General features: G+C 42.5%; 1 protein-coding gene across 1 annotated transcript in view; it reads left to right on the top strand.

The window, feature by feature from the left end:
- The first annotated feature begins 7,193 nt into the window (after window positions 1–7,193).
- The window catches only part of LOC115145218 (C-Jun-amino-terminal kinase-interacting protein 3-like), a 69,235-nt gene continuing 57,172 nt past the window's right edge, over window positions 7,194–19,256 (top strand). Inside the window, 1 exon segment of the mRNA XM_029686610.2 lies at window positions 7,194–8,182. Within this exon segment, the coding sequence (XP_029542470.2) occupies window positions 7,883–8,182 (300 nt within the window). The 5' untranslated portion in view covers window positions 7,194–7,882.

Here is a 19,256-nt window from a genome sequence, read left to right as displayed (position 1 = left end):
GCACCGGACTAGAAATGTGCACCGGAGACACCGTGCGCATCTCTGCATAACACGGTGCCTGACCAGTTACACGCTGCCCACGGTAAGCACGAGGAGTTGGCTCAGGTCTCCTACCTGACTTAGCCAATCTCCTCGTGTGCCACCCCAAAAAAATTATTGAGGCTGCCTCTCGGGCTTCCGTGCTAGCCGTGTACCCATATATCGTTGCCGTTCCTCCTGTGCTCTCTCCACCTGCTTCCATGGCAGGATCTTGTCCCCTGCCATTACCTCCTCCCAGGTCCAGAATGTTTTACTGTCCAGTATTTCATCCCGAGTCCATGATTCCACAAAGCGCTGTTCCTCCTTATCACGCTGCTTGGTCCTTTTGTGGTGGGTTATTCTGTCTATAATATAAATGTGCATACACAGGCAACTAGACAGACAATAACCCACGAAATACCCAAAGAAGATGGCTGCCTAAATATGGTTCCCAATCAGAGACAACGATAAACAGCTGCCTCTAATTGAGAACCAATCTAGGCAACCATAGACATGCATAAACACCTAGATGGTAAACAACCCCATAAACATACAAAGCCCCTAGACAGTGCAAAAACACATACATCACCCATGTCACACCCTGACCTAACCAAAATAATAAAGAAAACAAAGAATACTCAGGTCAGGGTGTGACACTGTAAGGAAAGAACATAAGATTAACAAGTAAACCACATCAGTGTTTTCTTTTCAACACTTTAGAACTTCTACTAGTGTTACTGTAAATGTAAACAAACAAAAAATGACAATCCTTATTTCTGCTGTTCCAAACAAACACTAACACCACAAGTCTCTCGGTCTCAACTACAGAGTCTACAGTTAGTCTTTCAGGAGGCTTGAGACTACACTGTGATCTGCGCTGTACTCATGGTGTGCCACAAGACACAGATAAGGCGTCTCCCAGTGGAGCTGGGTGTGAGGTTACCGGAGCGGGTTGGGTGTTTGTGAGAGAAAGTCCATCACCCTCTGCAGGAACCACTGAATGCCCCTGTTCCTCAGATATTGTTTCCTGTGGGGTTTCAACTTGTATACTACCACCCGCCGCGGTTCTGTCTGCAAACATGGTCTTTTCTTTGTCATAGCGCAGGCGGATGTGGTCCTGGTGTCTGGGCATGACTCGACCATCAGTCAGTTAGACCACTCTGACTCAATGATACCTGGCAACCAACGTTGGCTTCTTGTGAAGTTGCGAATGTAGACATTGTCATTGGGTTTTAACTGTCTCTCCCTCGCGTGGGGGTCATGTTTCTCCTGCTTCCATTCCACTCGTGCTTTGATATCCGGACACAGTAGATCCAGGTGAGCTTTTGGCTTTCTGCCCATCAAGATCTCAGCTGGAGCCTGTCCTGTTGATGTTTGTGGCGTGATGCGGTAATGGGACAAGAACCGAGAGAGCTTAGTTGTGATGGTTCCCCCAGTCATATTTTTGAGCCTCTCTTTCAGTGTCTGCACAGCCCGCACTGCCAAATCACAGGTAAAGGTTGTTGCGTTGTCAGACATGAGAGACAGGCAGACCATGTGTTGCAAACACCTGTCAAAGCATTTTGATGGTTGTGGTTGCTGTGATGTTGCTTATGATGTAAGACTCCAGCCACTTGGAGTGAGCATCCACCATGACAAGGGGCATGGGGCCCACGAAAGGGCCTGCAATGTCTATGTGCAGCCTGGACCATGGGTGGTTCCACAGATGTAGTGGCGTGGGCGGCGCCATCTTCTGGTTGATCTGGCACTCAGAACATGATTTCACTTTGTTTTCTACATCCTGACCCATGTTAGGCCACCAGATGTAAGATCTGGCTAAACCTTTCATCCGGGAGGCACCCAGGTGAGCCTCATGGACCTCATCCATGACTTATGCATGGCCAGGGGGCAGAACAACCACTCTGGACCATCGGAGTGGTCATCCTGCACACTCAGCTCAGTTTTGCGCTTTGCATAAGGTCTCAGTCCCTTATCCTCTATGACAGGAGGCCAACCCTGCATAAGGAATCTTTTCACTTGGGCCAGGATAGGATCCCGGTCTGTCCACTGTTTGATCTGTTTGGCATTCACAGGTGAGTTCGACAATCTCTCCATTAGGAAAATTGTCTCTGGAGGCACCACAGTTGTGGGGTGCATCTCTGGTAGAGGGAGATGGCTGAGCGCGTTTGCATTGTCCTTCCTCGCTCTGTACACTATAGTAAGCTGACAGTGTGAGGGCCCAGAAAATCATATTTAAATGTATATCAAACCATTTTGAAATGTTGACCCTGATGTCACACATTGGCCCCTTTTTATTTATAGAAACACCCATATGTTTACTTTTACTCAAGTATGACAATTGAGTACTTTTTCCACCACTCACCCAGCCTGAATTTAAAATGGATTCAATTTACATATTCTGTCACTGGCCTAAACACTTCCTCATAATGTCAAAGTGGAATTGTTTTTAGTAATTCAACCCCTTCGTTATGGCAAGCCTAAATAAGTTCAGGAGTCAAACGTGCTTAACAAGTCACATAAGTTGCATGGACTCACACTGTGCAATAATAGTGTTTAACATTGTTTTTATTTTATGACTACCTCATCTCTGTACCCCACACACAATTATCTGTAAGGTCCCTCAGTTGAGCAGTGAATTTCAAACACAGAAATTCACAAAAAGCAGACATTAAATATCCTTTTGAGCATGGCGAAGTTATTAATTACACTTTGGATGGTATATCAATACAACCAGTCACTACAAAGTATTTCCTAACTCAGTTGCCAGAAAGGAAGGAAACCTCTCAGGGATTTCACCATGAGGCCAATCGTGACTTTAAATCAGTTGGTTTAATGGCTGTGATAGGAGAAAACTGAGGATGGGTCAAACAAAATTGTAGTTACTCCATAATACTAACCTAAATGACATAGTGAAAAGTAAGCCTTTATAAAATAAAAATATGCATCCTGTTTGCAATAGAGTACCACAGTATGAGTCATAATACTCATAAAACCTAGCAGTCAAACAGAGAAATGGTTCCAATCGTTATTCCACCATTTTTCCCATAGGGTATTTTAGAAACACATAAGGGCTGTGTTTCGTGTAGGCTTGCCCTGGCATGACATTTTGATAACCCTGTAAGTCTCTAGGACAAGGGGACTTATATTTGCCTGTATTTACACCCCCCCACCCGAAACCCTCACTAACTTTTACAGGTGCACAATTGAGAGCATCCTGTCAGGCTGTATCACCGCCTGGTACGGCAACTGCACCACCCACAACCGCGAGGCTCTCCAGAGGGTGGTGCGGTCTGCACAATGCATCACCTGGGGCAAACTACCTGCCCTCCAAGACACCTACAACCAATGTCACAGGAAGCCAAAAAAATATAGAAGCTGTTTTTCAATCTCAAGGCCATCAGATTGTTAAACAGACACCACTAGCACAAAGAGGCGGCTGCCTACCTACAGACTTGATGTCATTGGCCACTTTAATAAATGGAACACTAGCCACTTTAATAATGCCACTTTTAAGAATGTTACATATCTCGCATAACTCATTTTATATATATACTCTATCCTTCACTATCTATTCTTTACTATCTATTGCATCTTAGCTGCTCTGTCACTGCTCATCTCTATATATTTTATACTTATATATTCTCATCCCATTCCTTTACTAGATTGTGTGTATTAGGTTTTGTTGTGGAATTGTTAGATATTACCTGTTAGATACTGCTGCACTGTCGGATCTAGAAGAGCAAGCATTTTGCTACACTCGCAATAACATCTGCTAACCATGTGTATGTGACCAGAAAATGTGATTTGATAAATGGGCAATTCTGTGAACTGTCTTGTGCAAGTTTAAAATTGTCACAATACATGTAAGTAAAGGTGTCGGCTAGAGATGACGTGCAGGAGTTTTCAGGGATTTGTAGTTTTGGATGATGTCTACTTTGATACTATTTAGCATTTTCAAAACTAAGTAAATAGAGCCGAGTATATTGATAAAAGTCTCCTTGTCTGAGAGATTTACATGGTTATCAAAACGTCACGCCAAGGTAAGCCAACACGAAACACAGCCCTTATTTGAAGTGTTTCTAAAATACCGTATGGGAAAACGATTGGAACCATTTCCGCTAGATTTGACCGCTAGATTTTTCGGGGTATTATGACACCTCCACTGTGGGGCTCTATAAAAGGCACTAAAGTAAAACTGCAAAAAATGTGGCAAAGAAATTAACTTTGCCCTGAATACAAAGCTTTATGTTTGGGGCAAATCCAACAACACATCACTGAGTACCACTCTTAATATTTTCAAGCATGGTGGTGGCTGCAACCTTTTATGGTTATTCTTGTCATCGGCAAGGACTAGGGATTTTTTTATGATAAAAATAAATGGAATAAAGTTAAGCACAGGCAAAATCCTAGAGAAAAACATGGTTCAATCTGCTTTCCAACAGACACTGGTAGACAAATTAAACTTTAACCCTGGGACCACGGTGTGTGACTTTTTATAACCTATAGCACAAGGCCAAATATACTTGTTGCTTACCAGGATGACATTGAATGCTTGTGAGTAACCTAAATGGGCTTAAATCTATGGCAAGCCTTAAATGTCTGTCTATCAATGATCAGCAACCACCTTGACAGAGCTTGAAGAATTTGACAAGTAATAATGTGTAAATATTGTATAATCCAGGTGTGCAGAGCTCTTAGAGACTTACCCAGAAAGACCCACAGCTGTAATCGCTGCCAAAGGTGCTTTCTAACATGTATTGACTCATCGGTGTGAATACTTACAGTACCAGTCAAAAGTTTGGACACACCTACTCATTTAAGGGTTTTTCTTTATTTTTACTATTATCTACATTGATGAAATAACACATGGTATCATGTAGTAGTAATCCAAAAAAGTATTTTATATTTTACATTCTTCAAAGTAGCCACCCTTGATGACAGTTTTGCATTATCTCAACCAGCTTCATGAGGTAGTCACCTGGAATGCATTTCAAATAACAGTGCCTTGTTGAAAGTTAATTTGTGGAATTTCTTTCCTTCTTAATGCATTTGAGCCAATCAGTTGTGTTGTATATTTTTTTTATACCCTTTGCTATGAAACTCGAAATTGAGTTCCGGTACATCCCTTTTCCATTGAGCATCCTTGAGATGTTTCTACAATTTGATTGGAGTACATCTGTGGTAAATTAAGTTGATTGGACATGATTTGGAAAGGCAGGTAAGCTAGTTCTTTACATGCATGATGGACAGACAAGTGTAGCCTATGGTACAACATTTTATGGGTGGAGAGAGCTAGTGTGAGTTGAGGAGCAGGCTTGAAGAGCTACTGATCTTGTTATGACATGCATTATCTGAATTAAGTCCACAGAGTTATACCTAGGAGGATTGGTTCTATGAAGGAACTTTGAGCTATATAACAAGCTTGAGCTAGCAAGCTAACAAGCTTGTGTGTGCAGAGCGGCACCAGAATTAAAAATACGCCTTACCTTTGTAGTTAATAAATCCAATGTGAAACGTGATAACTAGGCCTTAGCTATTATTGAAAAAATTCATCCATTCTTCTCTAGCTAATAAAAAAATCTCGTTATACAGCTGAAGTCAGAAGTTTACATACACTTAGGATGGAGTCATTAAAACTTGTTTTTCAACCACTCCACAAATTTCTTGTTCACAAACTATAGTTTTGGCAAGTCGGTTAGGACATCTACTTTGTGCATGACACAAGTCATTTTTCCAACAATTGTTTACAGACAGATTATTTCACTTATCACAATTCCAGTGGGTCAGAAGTTTACATGCACTTCGTTGACTGTGCCTTTAAACAGCTTGGAAAATTCCAGAAAATTATGTCATGGCTTTAGAAGATTCTGATAGGCTAATTGACATAATTTGAGTCAATTGGAGGTGTACATGTGGATGTATTTCAAGGCCTACCTTCAAACTCAGTGCCTCTTTGCTTGACATCATGGGAAAAAAAAAAATCTGCCAAGACCTCAGGAAAAAAAAAGTCTGGTTCATAATTGGGAGCAATTTCCAAACGCCTGAAGGTACCACTTCCATTTGTAAAAACAACAGTACGCAAGTATAAACACCATGGAACCACGTAGCCGTCATACCACTCAGGAAGAGACACGTTCTGTCTCCTAGAGATGAACGTTCTTAGGTGCGAAAAGTGCAAATCAATCCCAGAACAACAGCAAAGGACCTTGTGAAGATGCTGGAGGAAACAGGTATAAAAGATATAAAAGAGTTCTCTTTGTTTCATCAGACCAGAGGACATTTCTCCAAAAAGTGTGATCTTTGTCCCCATGTGCAGTTGCAAACCGTAGTCTGGCTTTTTTTTAATGGCGGTTGTGAAGCAGTGGCTTCTTCCATGCTAAGCGGCCTTTCAGGTTAGGGTTTAGCCGGGGTAGACCGTCATTGTAAACAATAATTTGTTCTTAACTGACGTGCCTAGTTAAATAAATAAAATAACATCAAAGTCTGCCATTCTCTGGATTTATGGTGCTTTCAAGACAACTGGGAACAAGGTTGAAAAATTATGACTTCAGTGATCTTCAGGTTGGAGCTCTAGAAAGAGGCCAGAGTTCCTGACTTGCAATCCTGACTTGGATGGCAGTTGAACATTTATTTTTTCAGTCAGTGTTCCCAGTTTGCTTGAACTCACTGAAATCAGATTTCCCAGTTCTGAGATTCCAGTTGTTTTGAGTGCTGCAGAAATCATGCTGGATTGACACCATGGTCAATGTTGAATGTTTATCCTTTTAAACTTGGAAAATAGCCCCTTAAATCCAGACTTTGGACCACACAGCCAGTCCACTGAATAGCAGGCTAGTGATTGTTGCAATGCTTGTAGTTAGACACTATTTATTACAAACCACTCATTGTTGAATTTGCGATTTCCAACTTGTTGTGTAATGTTTATGTCTTAATGGCCTATGAGCACCGAGACGTTTTATCAACATTTTTGGTCAAAATGTGTATGTTTTTTACCATATTTTTTGTTTTTATAAATAGCTTTTTGCATTTTGTTGTTGGCACAATACAAGTGTCCATTGATTAAAATAAAATGGAATATCATTTGAATGAGTTATCCACGGGCTTTTATTTAGAAGGTCTTGACATTACCAAATGAAAGTGACGTCATCGTTTGTGCTGCTGTCAGAATACTAGTCCAGAGCCACCGACACCGAACAGCATCGTCCAGAGCCGAGAACAACAACAGTAGCAAAAACCGGATCAAATATTATTTAAGGGGCGGCTTGGGTGTTGGCGGCAAAAGGGAACACCGTTATCCTCTTTATTTTTACCGATTTCGAATCCTCACAGTAATGGCTGGGGTCCATGGCTCCGGCTGCTGAGCGGCAGGTGTATTGTTGAGGACATATTTCTCAATCGTTATGTATTCAACCACGGTCGATACACTGGTAGGTAAGGACGGAACCGACTGCTACCGGAATTGGATGTTGCTGTCGCGAGGAAGGCTGTAGCTGGGTGCGTCGTTCCGTCCTCGAGGCTGCGGTGCAGCAGTGGTTGTTGGCTCGAGGAGGGCGGTGTCTCTTAAACTCCTGTAAATAGCCTATATATTTTTTGTGAATTAAAATGTCTCAGTATAATTTAGTAGTTCAAGGTTAGAAATCCTAACTGCAAAACATGGATACCACCCAAATGATAGCAATCTTTGAAATCGTTCGGGATATGGAATGACACAGGTGATGTTTCATTGATGATTAATCCGAATGGATTATAATTTCAATGATTAGTATTTTCTCTTTCGTCTTGGTAAGCGTGTTTTATAACGGTAGGCCTATCTAAGCAACATCATCTCACATCTGGTATCGGACCCAGGCCTCATTTTGCCAAGATGATGGAAATCGATGAGGTTGTCTATCAGGACGACTATGGCTCGGTGTCCGTTATGTCGGAGCGGGTGTCGGGCCTGGCCAACAGCATCTACCGGGAGTTTGAGCGCCTCATCAGCAGCTACGACGAGGAAGTGGTCAAGGAGCTCATGCCGCTGGTGGTGAACGTTCTGGAGAATCTGGATTCGGTTTTAACGGAGAACCAGGAGCACGAGGTGGAGCTCGAGCTGCTGAAGGAGGACAACGAGCAGCTCATCACCCAGTACGAGCGCGAGAAGGCGCTGCGCAAGCAGGCAGAGGAGGTGAGGGTGCATTTACTCCATCCATGGCTGTTTTGTTTATAAAGACTCGACCAGTGTCTTTATCACTAGCCATATCCATTACTAATAATCACAGCACATACATTCACCTTCAATAGCAGTTCAGTTTTCATTGCCACTGTATGCCAGTTTTACAAAAAATAAACCCCAAAACGAACCATTTATAAGCTATACCCACATCCCATTCACATTCCTTCTGTAGGCCATTTATTTTTAGGCCTAAGTAACAAGGGTTACATCTCAAATGGCACCCTATACCCTATATAGTGCACTACTTTTGACCAGAGCTCATAGGGCCTAATGTAATATACACTGAGTATACCAAACATCAAGAACACCTTCCTAATATTGAGTTGCGCAGCCCCCCTCCCCTTTTACCCTCAGAACAGCCTTAATTTGTCAGGGCTTCCACTCGACAAGGTGTCAGAAACATTCCACAGGGATGCTGGCCCATGTTGACTCTAAATGCTTTCCACAGTTGTGTCAAGTTGACTGGATGTCCTTTGGGTGGTGGACCATTCTTGATACACACGGGAAACTGTTGATTGTGGAAAAACCCAGCAGCATTGCAGTTCATGACACAAACCGGTGCGCCTGGCACATACCCCATTCAAAGGAACTTAAATATTTTGTCTTGCCCATGTTCTGAATGTGACATTTACACATACACAATCCATGTCCACACAATCCATGCTTCTACACCTGCATTGCTTACTGTTTGGGGTTTTAGGCAGGGTTTCTGTACAGCACTTTGAGATCAGCTGATGTAAGAAGGGCTTTATAAATCAATTTGATTTGATGTCTCAATTGTATTAAGGCTAAAAAAATAATATTTAAACCTTTCTCCTCCCCTTCATCTATACTGATTGAAGTAGATTTAACAAGTCACATCAGTAAGGGATTATAGCTTACACCTGTATTCACCTGGTCAGTCTGTCACCTTCGATTGCATGCAGTGAGTACTCATATCTGGCCTAATGGCCCATCCCTATCAACACAGCAGATCAGAGACCGTGGAAAGGCCTATCTATGTAACATCATCAGTGGTGGTTCAATGAGTATAGGGGCCTGCGTATAGTGCCTGCCTGGATTGTGCCTGGGCCAGGTTGGTGATCAGTTCAGTGTGCTTGTGTGTTTGCAGAAGGATTCTGCCAAAGTTGTGATTCTGATGTGAATGTACGGTATTTCATTACATTTTATTCAATACAATAATTGTATTTGACACAGACTTTTATGGACAAAAATATGCCTACAATGAAACCAGCCTTTTCACAATTACAAGTTGTCTTGTAAACTATTATGGACTACAAAGGGAAATCCCACGAGCTGCCCAGTGACGTGAGTCTGCCAGATGGGCTAAATGTCTTTTTTTGCTGGCTTTGAGGCAAGCAACACTGAAGCATGCATGAGAGCACCAGCTGTTCCAGACAACTGTGAGATCATACTCTCCGTAGCCGATATGAGCAAGACCTTTAAACAGGTCAACATTCACCAGGCCACGGGGCCAGACGGATTACCAGGACATGTACTCAGAGCATGCGCGGACCAACTGGCAAGAGTCTTAACTGACATTTTCAACTTCTCCCTGACCGAGTCTGTAATACCTACAGTGGGGGAAAAAGTATTTAGTCAGCCACCAATTGTGCAAGTTCTCCCACTTAAAAAGATGAGAGGCCTGTAATTTTCATCATGGGTACACTTGACTACCTGCAGCTACCTGACTACCTGTTATGCGAGTGCAGCAAGGGAGCCACGGTAAGGTGCTAGCGAGCATTAAATATATCTTATAAAAAACAATCAATCTTAACATAATCACTAGTTAACTACACATGGTTGTTGATATTATCTAGCTTGTCCTGCGTTGCATATAATCGATGCGGTGCCTGCTAATTTATCATTGAATCATAGCCTACTTCGCCAAACGGGTGATTTAACAAGTGTATTCGCGAAAAAAGCACTGTTGTTGCACCAATGTGTGCCTAACCATAAACATCGATGCCTTTCTTAAAATCATATATTTTATATATTTTTAAACCTTCATATTTAGTTAATATTGCCTGCTAACATGAATTTCTTTTAACTATGGAAATTGTGTCACTTCTCTTGCGTTCTGTGCAACAGAGTCAGGGTATATGCAGCAGTTTGGGCCACCTGGCTTGTTGCGAACTGTGAAGACTATTTTTTCCTAACAAAGACAGCCAACTTTGCCAAATGGGGGATGATTTAACAAAAGCGCATTTGCGAAAAAAGCATAATTGTTGCACGAATGTACCTAACCATAAACATCAATGCCTTTCTTAAAATCAATACACAGTATATATATTTTTAAACCTGCATATTTAGTTAAAAGAAATTCATGTTAGCAGGCAATATTAAACTAGGAAAATTGTGTCACTGAAAGAATAAACGTTTTACTTTCGAAATTATAGTTTCCGTATTTGACCATATTAATGACCTACGGCTCGTATTTCTGTGTATTATGTTATAATTAAGTCTATGATTTGATATTTGATAGAGCAGTCTGACTGAGCGGTGGTAGGCAGCAGCAGACTCATAAGCATTCATTCAAACAGCACTTTCGTGTGTTTGCCAGCAGCCTATCAACTCCCGAGATTAGGCTGGTGTAACCCATGTGAAATGGCTAGCTAGTTAGCGGGGTGCGCGCTAATAGCGTTTCAAACGTCATTCGCTTTTAGATTTGGACTCTCTTTTAGATTTGGAGTAGTTGTTCCCCTTGCCCTGCAAGGGCTGCGGCTTTTGTGGAGTGATGGGTAACGCTGCTTCGGTGGTGGCTTTTGTCGATGTGTTCCTGGTTCGAGCCCAGGTAGGGGCGAGGAGAGGGATGGAAGCTATTCTGTTACTGGCAATACTAACGTGCCTATAAGAACATCCAATAGTCAAAGGTATTTGAAATACAAATGGTATAGAGAGAAATAGTCCTATAATAACCTCAACCTAAAACTTCTTACCTGGGAATATTGAAGACTCATGTTAAAAGGAACCACCAGCTTTCATATGTTCTCATGTTCTGAGCAAGGAACTTAAACGTTAGCTTTTTTACATGGCACATATTGCACTTTTACTTTCTTCTCCAACAATTTTTTTTTGCATTATTTAAACTAAATTGAACATGTTTCATTATTTATTTGAGGCTAAATTGATTTGATTGATGTATTATATTAAGTTAAAATAAAAGTGTTCATTCAGTATTGTTGTAATTTAGACCCTGCCACATACGTCTCATGTTTGAGCCGTTGAATTGCGACTCCACTATGTCTCTATACTGACACTTTGCTTGTTTGATTGCCTTACGGAGGGAATAACTACACTGTTTGTATTCAGACATATTTCCAGTCGCCTTGCCATTATTAAATGCGTTGGTACGTGCTTTCAGTTTTGCGCAAATGCTGCAATCAATCCACGTTTTCTGGTTCGGGAAGGTTTTAATAGTCACAGCGGGTACAACATCTCCTATACACTTCCTTATAAACTCACTCACTGAGTCAGCGTATTTGTCAATGTTATTATCTGAGGCTACCCAGAACATATCCCAGTCCACGTGATCGAAACAATCTTGAAGCGTGGAATCGGATTGGTAAGATCAGCGTTGGATAGACCTAAGCACGGGGCACTTCCTGTTTTGGTTTCTGCCTATAGGAGGCCAACAACAAGATGGAGTCATGGTCAGATTTGACAAAAGAAGGGCGGGGGAGGGCCTTGTATGCATCGCAGAAGTTAGAGTAGCAATGGTCGAGCGTGTTACTCGCTCGTGTACAGCAATTGATATGCTGATAGAATTTAGGTAGCCTTGTTCTCAAATTAGCTTTGTTTAAAATCTCCAGCTACAATAAATGCAGCCTCAGGATATATGGTTTCCAGTTTGCATAAAGTCCAGTGAAGTTCGTTGATGGTCGTCTTGGTATCTGCTTGCGGGGGGATATACACGGCTGTGATGATAACCGACGGGAGTTCTCTTGGGAGATAATCCGGTTGGCATTTGATTGTGAGGTATTCTAGATCAGGTGAACAAAAGGACTTGAGTTCCTGAATGTTGTTACAATTACACCATGAGTCGTTAATCATGAAACATACACCCCCACGCTTCTTCTTACCGGAGAGAGGTTTATTCCTGTCGGCGCGATGCACTGAATCTCGTTGGCTGTATGGACTCCGACAGCATATCCCCAGGTAGCCATGTTTCCCTGAAACAGAGAACGTTACAATCCCGGATATCTCTTTGGAAAGCAACTCTTGCCCTGATTTTGTCAACTAGGGACTGGACATTAGCGAGTAATATACTCTGAAGCGGTGGGTGGTGTGCGCACCGCCGAAGCCTCCCTTCGTAGAAGAAGACTACTCTGGCACCCTCTCCTCTGGCGGCGTCGTTTTGGGTCAACCTCTGGAACCAATTCAAACACCCTGGGAGGTGCAGACAAAGGATCTGCTTTTTGGAAAGTCGTATTCCTGGTCGTAGACGTCTCTCTGATATCCAATAGTTCTTCCCGGTTGTATGTAATAATACTTTTTCTGGGTAACGATGTAAGAAATAATACATAAAAAAACAAAATACTGCACAGTTTCCTAAGGACTAGAAGCGATGCTGTCATCTCTATCAGCGCCATCTTGCTTAAGGCCGTTGTCCTGTTGGAAGGTGAACCTTCACCCCAGTCGGAGGTCCTGAGCGCTCTGGAGCAGGTTTTCATCAAGTATCTCTCCTGTACTTTTCTCCGTTCATCTTTGCCTCGATCCTGACTAGTCTCCCAGTCCCTGAAAAACATCCCCACAGCATGATGCTGCCACCACCATGCTTCACCGTACGGAAAGTTCAATTTTGGCTTCATCAGACCAGAGAATCTTGTTTCTCGTGGTCTGAGAGTCTTTAGGTGCCTTTTGGCAAACTCCAAACGGGCTCTCGTGCCTTTTACTGACGAGTGGCTTACGTCTGTCTGGTCATTAAAGGCCTGATTGGTGGAGTGCTGCAGAGATGGTTGTCCTTCTGGAAGGTTCTCCCATCTCCATAGAGGAACTCTGGAGCTCTGTCAGAGTGACCATCGGGTTCTCCAATCAAGCTGTAGAAACATCTCAAGGATTATCAATTGAAACAGGATGCACATTAGCGCAATTTCGAATCTCATAGCAAAAGGTCTGAATACTTATGTAAATAAGGTATTTCTGTTTTTTATATTTAATACATTTGCAAACATTTATAAAAACCTGTTTACGATTTGTCATTATGGGGTATTGGGTGTAGATTGCTGAGGATTTTGTTTTACAGTTTAGAATAAGGCTGGAATGTAACAAAATGTGGAAAAAGTCAAGGGGTCTGAATACTTTCCAAAGACACTGTATGGAAATTTATGGAAATGAGGCACATACTTTTAACACAAAATAAAATAAATACCTGATACCATTAGAACATAAGTGGATTCTAAGAAAAAAAGTGACATTTGACAATAAATTGAATATCCCACCAAAATCCCTGAACTCCATTATGTTTCCATTCCAGTAAAATGTTTTATGTGCTATAAATTCAAAACGTTTAGGGTATCTTCATCCATTGTCCAACTGTTTGAATTTATTAGAATTGTTTTTAAAACCTTTTAACAATTTTAATGACCGTTGCTAGTGTTCTCCTAGACACATTCTAGTATAGTATAAGCAGACAGCTGTGCAGGGTTTTACCCAAAATAAAGGTCCAATGCCACATGATGCTTAGTCAGGTGTGTGTAAAGTTATATACCATGTCACATCGACTGCGTCCCAATTAGCACCCTATTCCTGGCCTAGTGCACTACTTTTTATTAGGGCCCATGGGGCTATATAGGGAATAAGGTGCCATTTGGGACAGAATGGTTTTCTCTGTCTCATTGTTTGCTACGTTTGAGGGAAGAGAACATGATTAAATGCATACATTTAAAATAGATTATCATGAAAGTGTAAAGAGGATATGTTTAAATGCTTTTTGAAGCAAGTGACACAAAAATAGCATGTGCAAGAATTAGTTGTAAGGTCTGCTTCCAACTCACTCTCTCAAGCACGAAGATCCCCTGAACATAGCTCACTCTCCAGATCCCAATAATCTGAATTCTGATCACCTGTTCACACACCTGTATGTCATTTACACACACTAATTAGTTCAGTTCTTGGCACACAATCATTGTGAGGTATTGTTTGTTTTGATACACTTCTATTCAGAGCTCTGTTTTTTCCTGTATTAATCCTCCTGTGCACCATAGTTTTGGCTATCCTCACTAACGATGGCTTTTTGCCTATCGAATTTCCTGTCATCAACCTCTTGCCTGATATCCCGGACTATGTCATTAGCCTTCTCCCTGCCTGTACTGTTGCCTTTTTGGACCCCTGTGTATGACCTTCTGCCTGCCCCTGGACCCAGCTACCTGCCTCCTCCTGTGGTCCTTTACAAATAAACACCTGCTGCACCCTGCACTTGAAACCAGCTCTCTGTCTCCCATCGTATTCATTACATTAGTAAGTGTGCTGGTCAGAAAATGTGATAAGTATTTGGATGAAATAGTGCTTGCTCCAACAAACATAAATAATGATAATGACAACCTGTAAAGATATAGTGAAAGTCCTTTGGAGTAACTCAGGTACTGTTTTATAACTGTATTATATGAATTAAAGACTTCATGATGAACTGAAGAATAATGTACTATACATTAAAGTAACAGTAATTATCACATTACATTGTGCAGGTAATGTTATAAAGGTAAGAGTTGGGGTCAGAGTTATAACCTTTACAACAGAGCTCAATTTACAATGAGACCATAGTGCACTATATTTGCAATGGTGGTTTCGAACTTTGAATGCAGCAGTGAACATACGAGTGCACAGATGCCATTTCAAACATAAATGTTTTAGATGCGACCCAGGGATTGGTTTAAGGCACTGCCTGAGACAGTGACGTGGTGAGTTGTGGGGGGATGGGGCAGGGTGCATTATGGGAAATCAATTGTACACTGAGGGAGGCTGGCACTGTAACCTGATTTTGTGCTTATGACAGAAAGAGAGAGCGAGAGGGAGGGGGCAATATGGGAGAGGGGATGAGAGAGAGTTTAGAAATGATAGAGGGAATGGAGAGAGAGCGATACAGAGGAAAAGAGAGAGATAGAATTCTGAGCAGGAATACGCGCCATAAAATGGGGATATAGAGGTGAATGTATGTATTTAACTAGACAAGTCAGTTAACAAAAAAATCTTATTTACAATGATGGCCTACCAAAAGGCCTCCTACGGGGGATGGGATTAAAAATACAAATAAATTAAATACAAATATAGGACACAACACACATCACGACAAGAGAGACAACACTACATAAAGAGAGACCTAAGACAACAACATATCGTGTTGCTGCCATGCTAACACCGCATGGTAGCAACACAACATGGTAGCAACAACATGGCAGCAGCACAAAACTGACATTATTGTGCACAGACAACAGCACAAAGGGCAAGAAGGTAGAGACAACAATGCATCGCGCAAAGTAGCCACAACTGTCAGTAAAAGTGTCCATGATTGAGTCTGAATGAAGAGATGGAGATAAAACTGTCCAGTTTGAGTGTTTGTTGCAGCTTGTTCCAGTTGTTAGCTGCAGTGAACTGAAAAGGTGAGCGACCTAGGGATGTGTGTGCTTTGGGAACCTTTAACAGAATGTGTTTGGCAGAACGGGTGAAGAACGGGTGATGTATGTGGAGGATGTAGTAGATATCTCAGATAGGGGGGAGTGAGGCCTAAGAGGGTTAGTTTGGCAGCTGGGGTGAAAGAGGAGCGATTGCGACAGAGTAAACCAAGTCTAGATGTAACTTTAGCCTGCAGCTTGTGTGTTGAGAGAAGAACAGTGTACCATCTAGCTATACTCCCAAGTACTTGCATGAGGTTAAATACCTCAAGCTCTAAACCCTCAGAGGTAGTAATCACACCTGTGGGGAGTGGGGCATTCTTCTTACCAAATCACATTACCTTTGTTTTGGAGGTATTCAGAACAAGGTTAAGGGCAGAGAAAGCTTGTTGGACATTAAGACCGCTTTGTTGTAGAGCGTTTAACACAAACTCCAGGGAGGGGCCAGCTGAGTATAAGATTGTATCATCTGCATGTACATGGATGAGAGAGCTTCCTACTGCCTGAGCTATGTTGTTGATGTAAATTGAGAAGAGCTTGGGGCCTAGGATCGAGCCTTGTGATACATCCTTGGTGATAGGCAGTGACCCCATCTGTTCTGACTTTATACACTACACTCTTTGAGAGAGGTAGTTATCAAACCAGGCCAAAGACCACTCAGAGACACCAATACCCCTTAGCCGGCCCACAAGAATGGAATGGTCTACCGTATCAAAAGCTTTTGCCAAGTCAATAAAAATAGCAGCACAATATTGCTTAGAATCAAGGGCAATGGTGACATCATTGAAGACCTTTAAGGTTGCAGTGACATCCATAACCTGAGTGGAAACCAGATTGTATACCTGAGAGAATACTATAGACATCAAGAAAGCCAGTCAGTTGATTGTTGAGAAGTTTTTCCAACACTTTTGATATGCCTATTTCTATTTGCCCTGTCTATCACAGTTAGGATCAGCTTGATCTCCCCCTTTAAATAAAGGATGAATTGTGGCTGCCTTTTCAAGCAATGGGAACCTCCCCAGAGAGGAGAGACAGGTTAAAAAGGTCAGATATAGGCTTGGCGATTGTAGGGGCAGCAACCTTAAAGATGAAAGTGTCTAAACCATGGTTTTTGGGGGTCAAGTTTAAGGAGCTCCTTTAGCACCTCGGACTCAGTGACCGCCCGCAAGGAGAAACTTTGTAGTGGGGCAGGGGAAAAAAGAGGGAGGAGCATTCTGGCTAGACACATTAGAAGCGGTGGGAGATGAGGAAATGTTGGACGGGCAAGGAGGTATGGCTGAGTCAAATAGGAATCCAGACTTAATGAAGTGGTGATTAAAAAGCTCAGCCATGTGCTTCTTGTCAGTAACAACCACATCATCTTTAAGGGACATGGGCAGCTGTGAGGAGGAGGGTTTATTCTCCAGGTCTTTAACTGTTTTCCAGAACTTCTTGGGGTTCGACCCACAGAGAGAGAGCTGCTCCGTAAAGTAACTACCTTTTGTCTTCCGGATATTCTGAGTGCACTTTTTTCTCATTTGCCTGAGTGAGAGCCAGTCAGCCTAAGTATGAAACACAGAGGGAGTTAGAGAAAGGTAGACAAAGAACGAAAGAACAAGACCGAGATGGAGAGATACAAAGGGAGGGAGAGAGAAATTCTTCCCAGTGAGAGAGAAAGAGGCAGACAGAGTGAAAGAACGAGAGACCGAGGGAACATCTTCCCAAGTCCAGAGAGAAGACAGCCCACACCCTGGCTGGAATCTCCTCCCTGTGCCATGTGCTTCCTTTGGGAGTAATTGTCAAGGTTCAGATTACAAGGCTTTTAGACAGACCTAAATGGCGCCCTGTTCCCTTTATAGTGCACTAGTTTTGACCAGGGCCCATAGGTAGTCAAAGGTAGTGCACTATATAGAGGTTAGGGTACCCACTGGTACATAAATGCAACAACATGTTCTATGATTCCTCCCTAAGTCTCTATTTTATCCACGAAACAGAGTAATTGACAACCACAGTCATGCTAAGGCTGAAATGTAGATACATTTGTTCAAAGGACCATTAATGGATATTGTTTGATTCCTGAAGGTATGAGACCTCAACATGTTGATCCCTATATGCTATAAAGCACTTCGTGACATATGATGTTTTTAAATAGCAATATGCAATCTGATTTATTGATTGAAATACAGTATGTACTATCAGAATAGAAATGCCACATTCCACTGCGTGGCGCTTCAATTCATTTCCTGTGACTAAAAAGAGCGCCTGTTATTGTTTTGGCTGCATCTAGCATTTAGGCGATCTTCTCACCAGACCACTGCCTACTGTGGATGCTGCTGGGAGCTTGCTGGGTTGCTGGGTCTGGCTGGGGAGGAGGGGGGCCCGCCCAGGGGAAAGCAGTGTCCTGGGGAGGGGATTTGAAGGGCAGGGGGGTCAGAAGGAGAGTTGCCCTTGGTGTAATAGTATATTGTGGCAAGGTGGGGGGGTGAGTGAGTGAGTGAGTGAGTGAGTGAGTGAGTGAGAGACTGCAGCGCATTGCTATTGTTTTCTCATGGTGCTGCCTTGCTTTGGTCAACTGGTGAGACTGGAGTTGACCCATGTTCCCTATAGTGCACCATGGGCCCCGGTCAAAAGTAGCGCAATGTGTAGGGAATAGGGAGATGGGGTGGGGTTGTCTATTCATTGAGGTCAGGGAGCCATGCCGGGCATTTGTAGGAAAATGGCAATTCACAGGCTCCATGAATAGGAGTGCCATAGACTTTTAACAGGAGCATTTTTAGGGGCGTACTGGGTGAGAAAATGGACATATGTCCCTGTCCCTAACTTTGGCAGTTTTGCCTCCCTATGTTCCCGGTTCCTGTTATTTGAGGTCAGCCAGACGATGGTAGAGCATATCTCTATCAGCAGGCAGGGTCTCGCTACAGTCGGGGGATTACAGTCGTAAGACTGCAGCCCGGCCGGCCCATTGTGCAAGGCTTTATAAAACTCTGCAGACTGCAGAGAGAGCCCTTGGAAGGAAGGCAGGCAGGCCAGACAGCTAACCAACATCTTAGATCTTGTCTCATTGATTGGACTCCAGGTTAGATAACTCCTGACCCCAATTAGCTTTTGGAGAAGTCGTTAGCTTAGGGGTTCATGTACTTTTTCCAACCTACACTGAATGTTTAAATGATGTATTCAATATAGATAAGAAAAATACAATAATTTGTGTGTTATTAGTTTAAGCACACTATGTGTGTCTATTGTTGTGACTTAGATGAAGATCAGATCACATTTGATGACCCAATTTATGCAGAAGTCCAGGTAATTCCAAAGGGTTCACATACTTTTTCTTGCCACTGTAGGTATTCAGATCCTTTACTCAGTACTTTGTTGAAGCACCTTTGGCAGAGATTACAGCCTCGAGTCTTCTTGAGTATGACGCTACATGCTTGGCACAC

The sequence above is a fragment of the Oncorhynchus nerka genome, linkage group LG17 (genome assembly GCF_034236695.1).
Source record: "Oncorhynchus nerka isolate Pitt River linkage group LG17, Oner_Uvic_2.0, whole genome shotgun sequence".
In the NCBI taxonomy this organism is placed as follows: domain Eukaryota; kingdom Metazoa; phylum Chordata; class Actinopteri; order Salmoniformes; family Salmonidae; genus Oncorhynchus; species Oncorhynchus nerka.
This window is presented reverse-complemented; position numbering and strand designations above follow the sequence as displayed.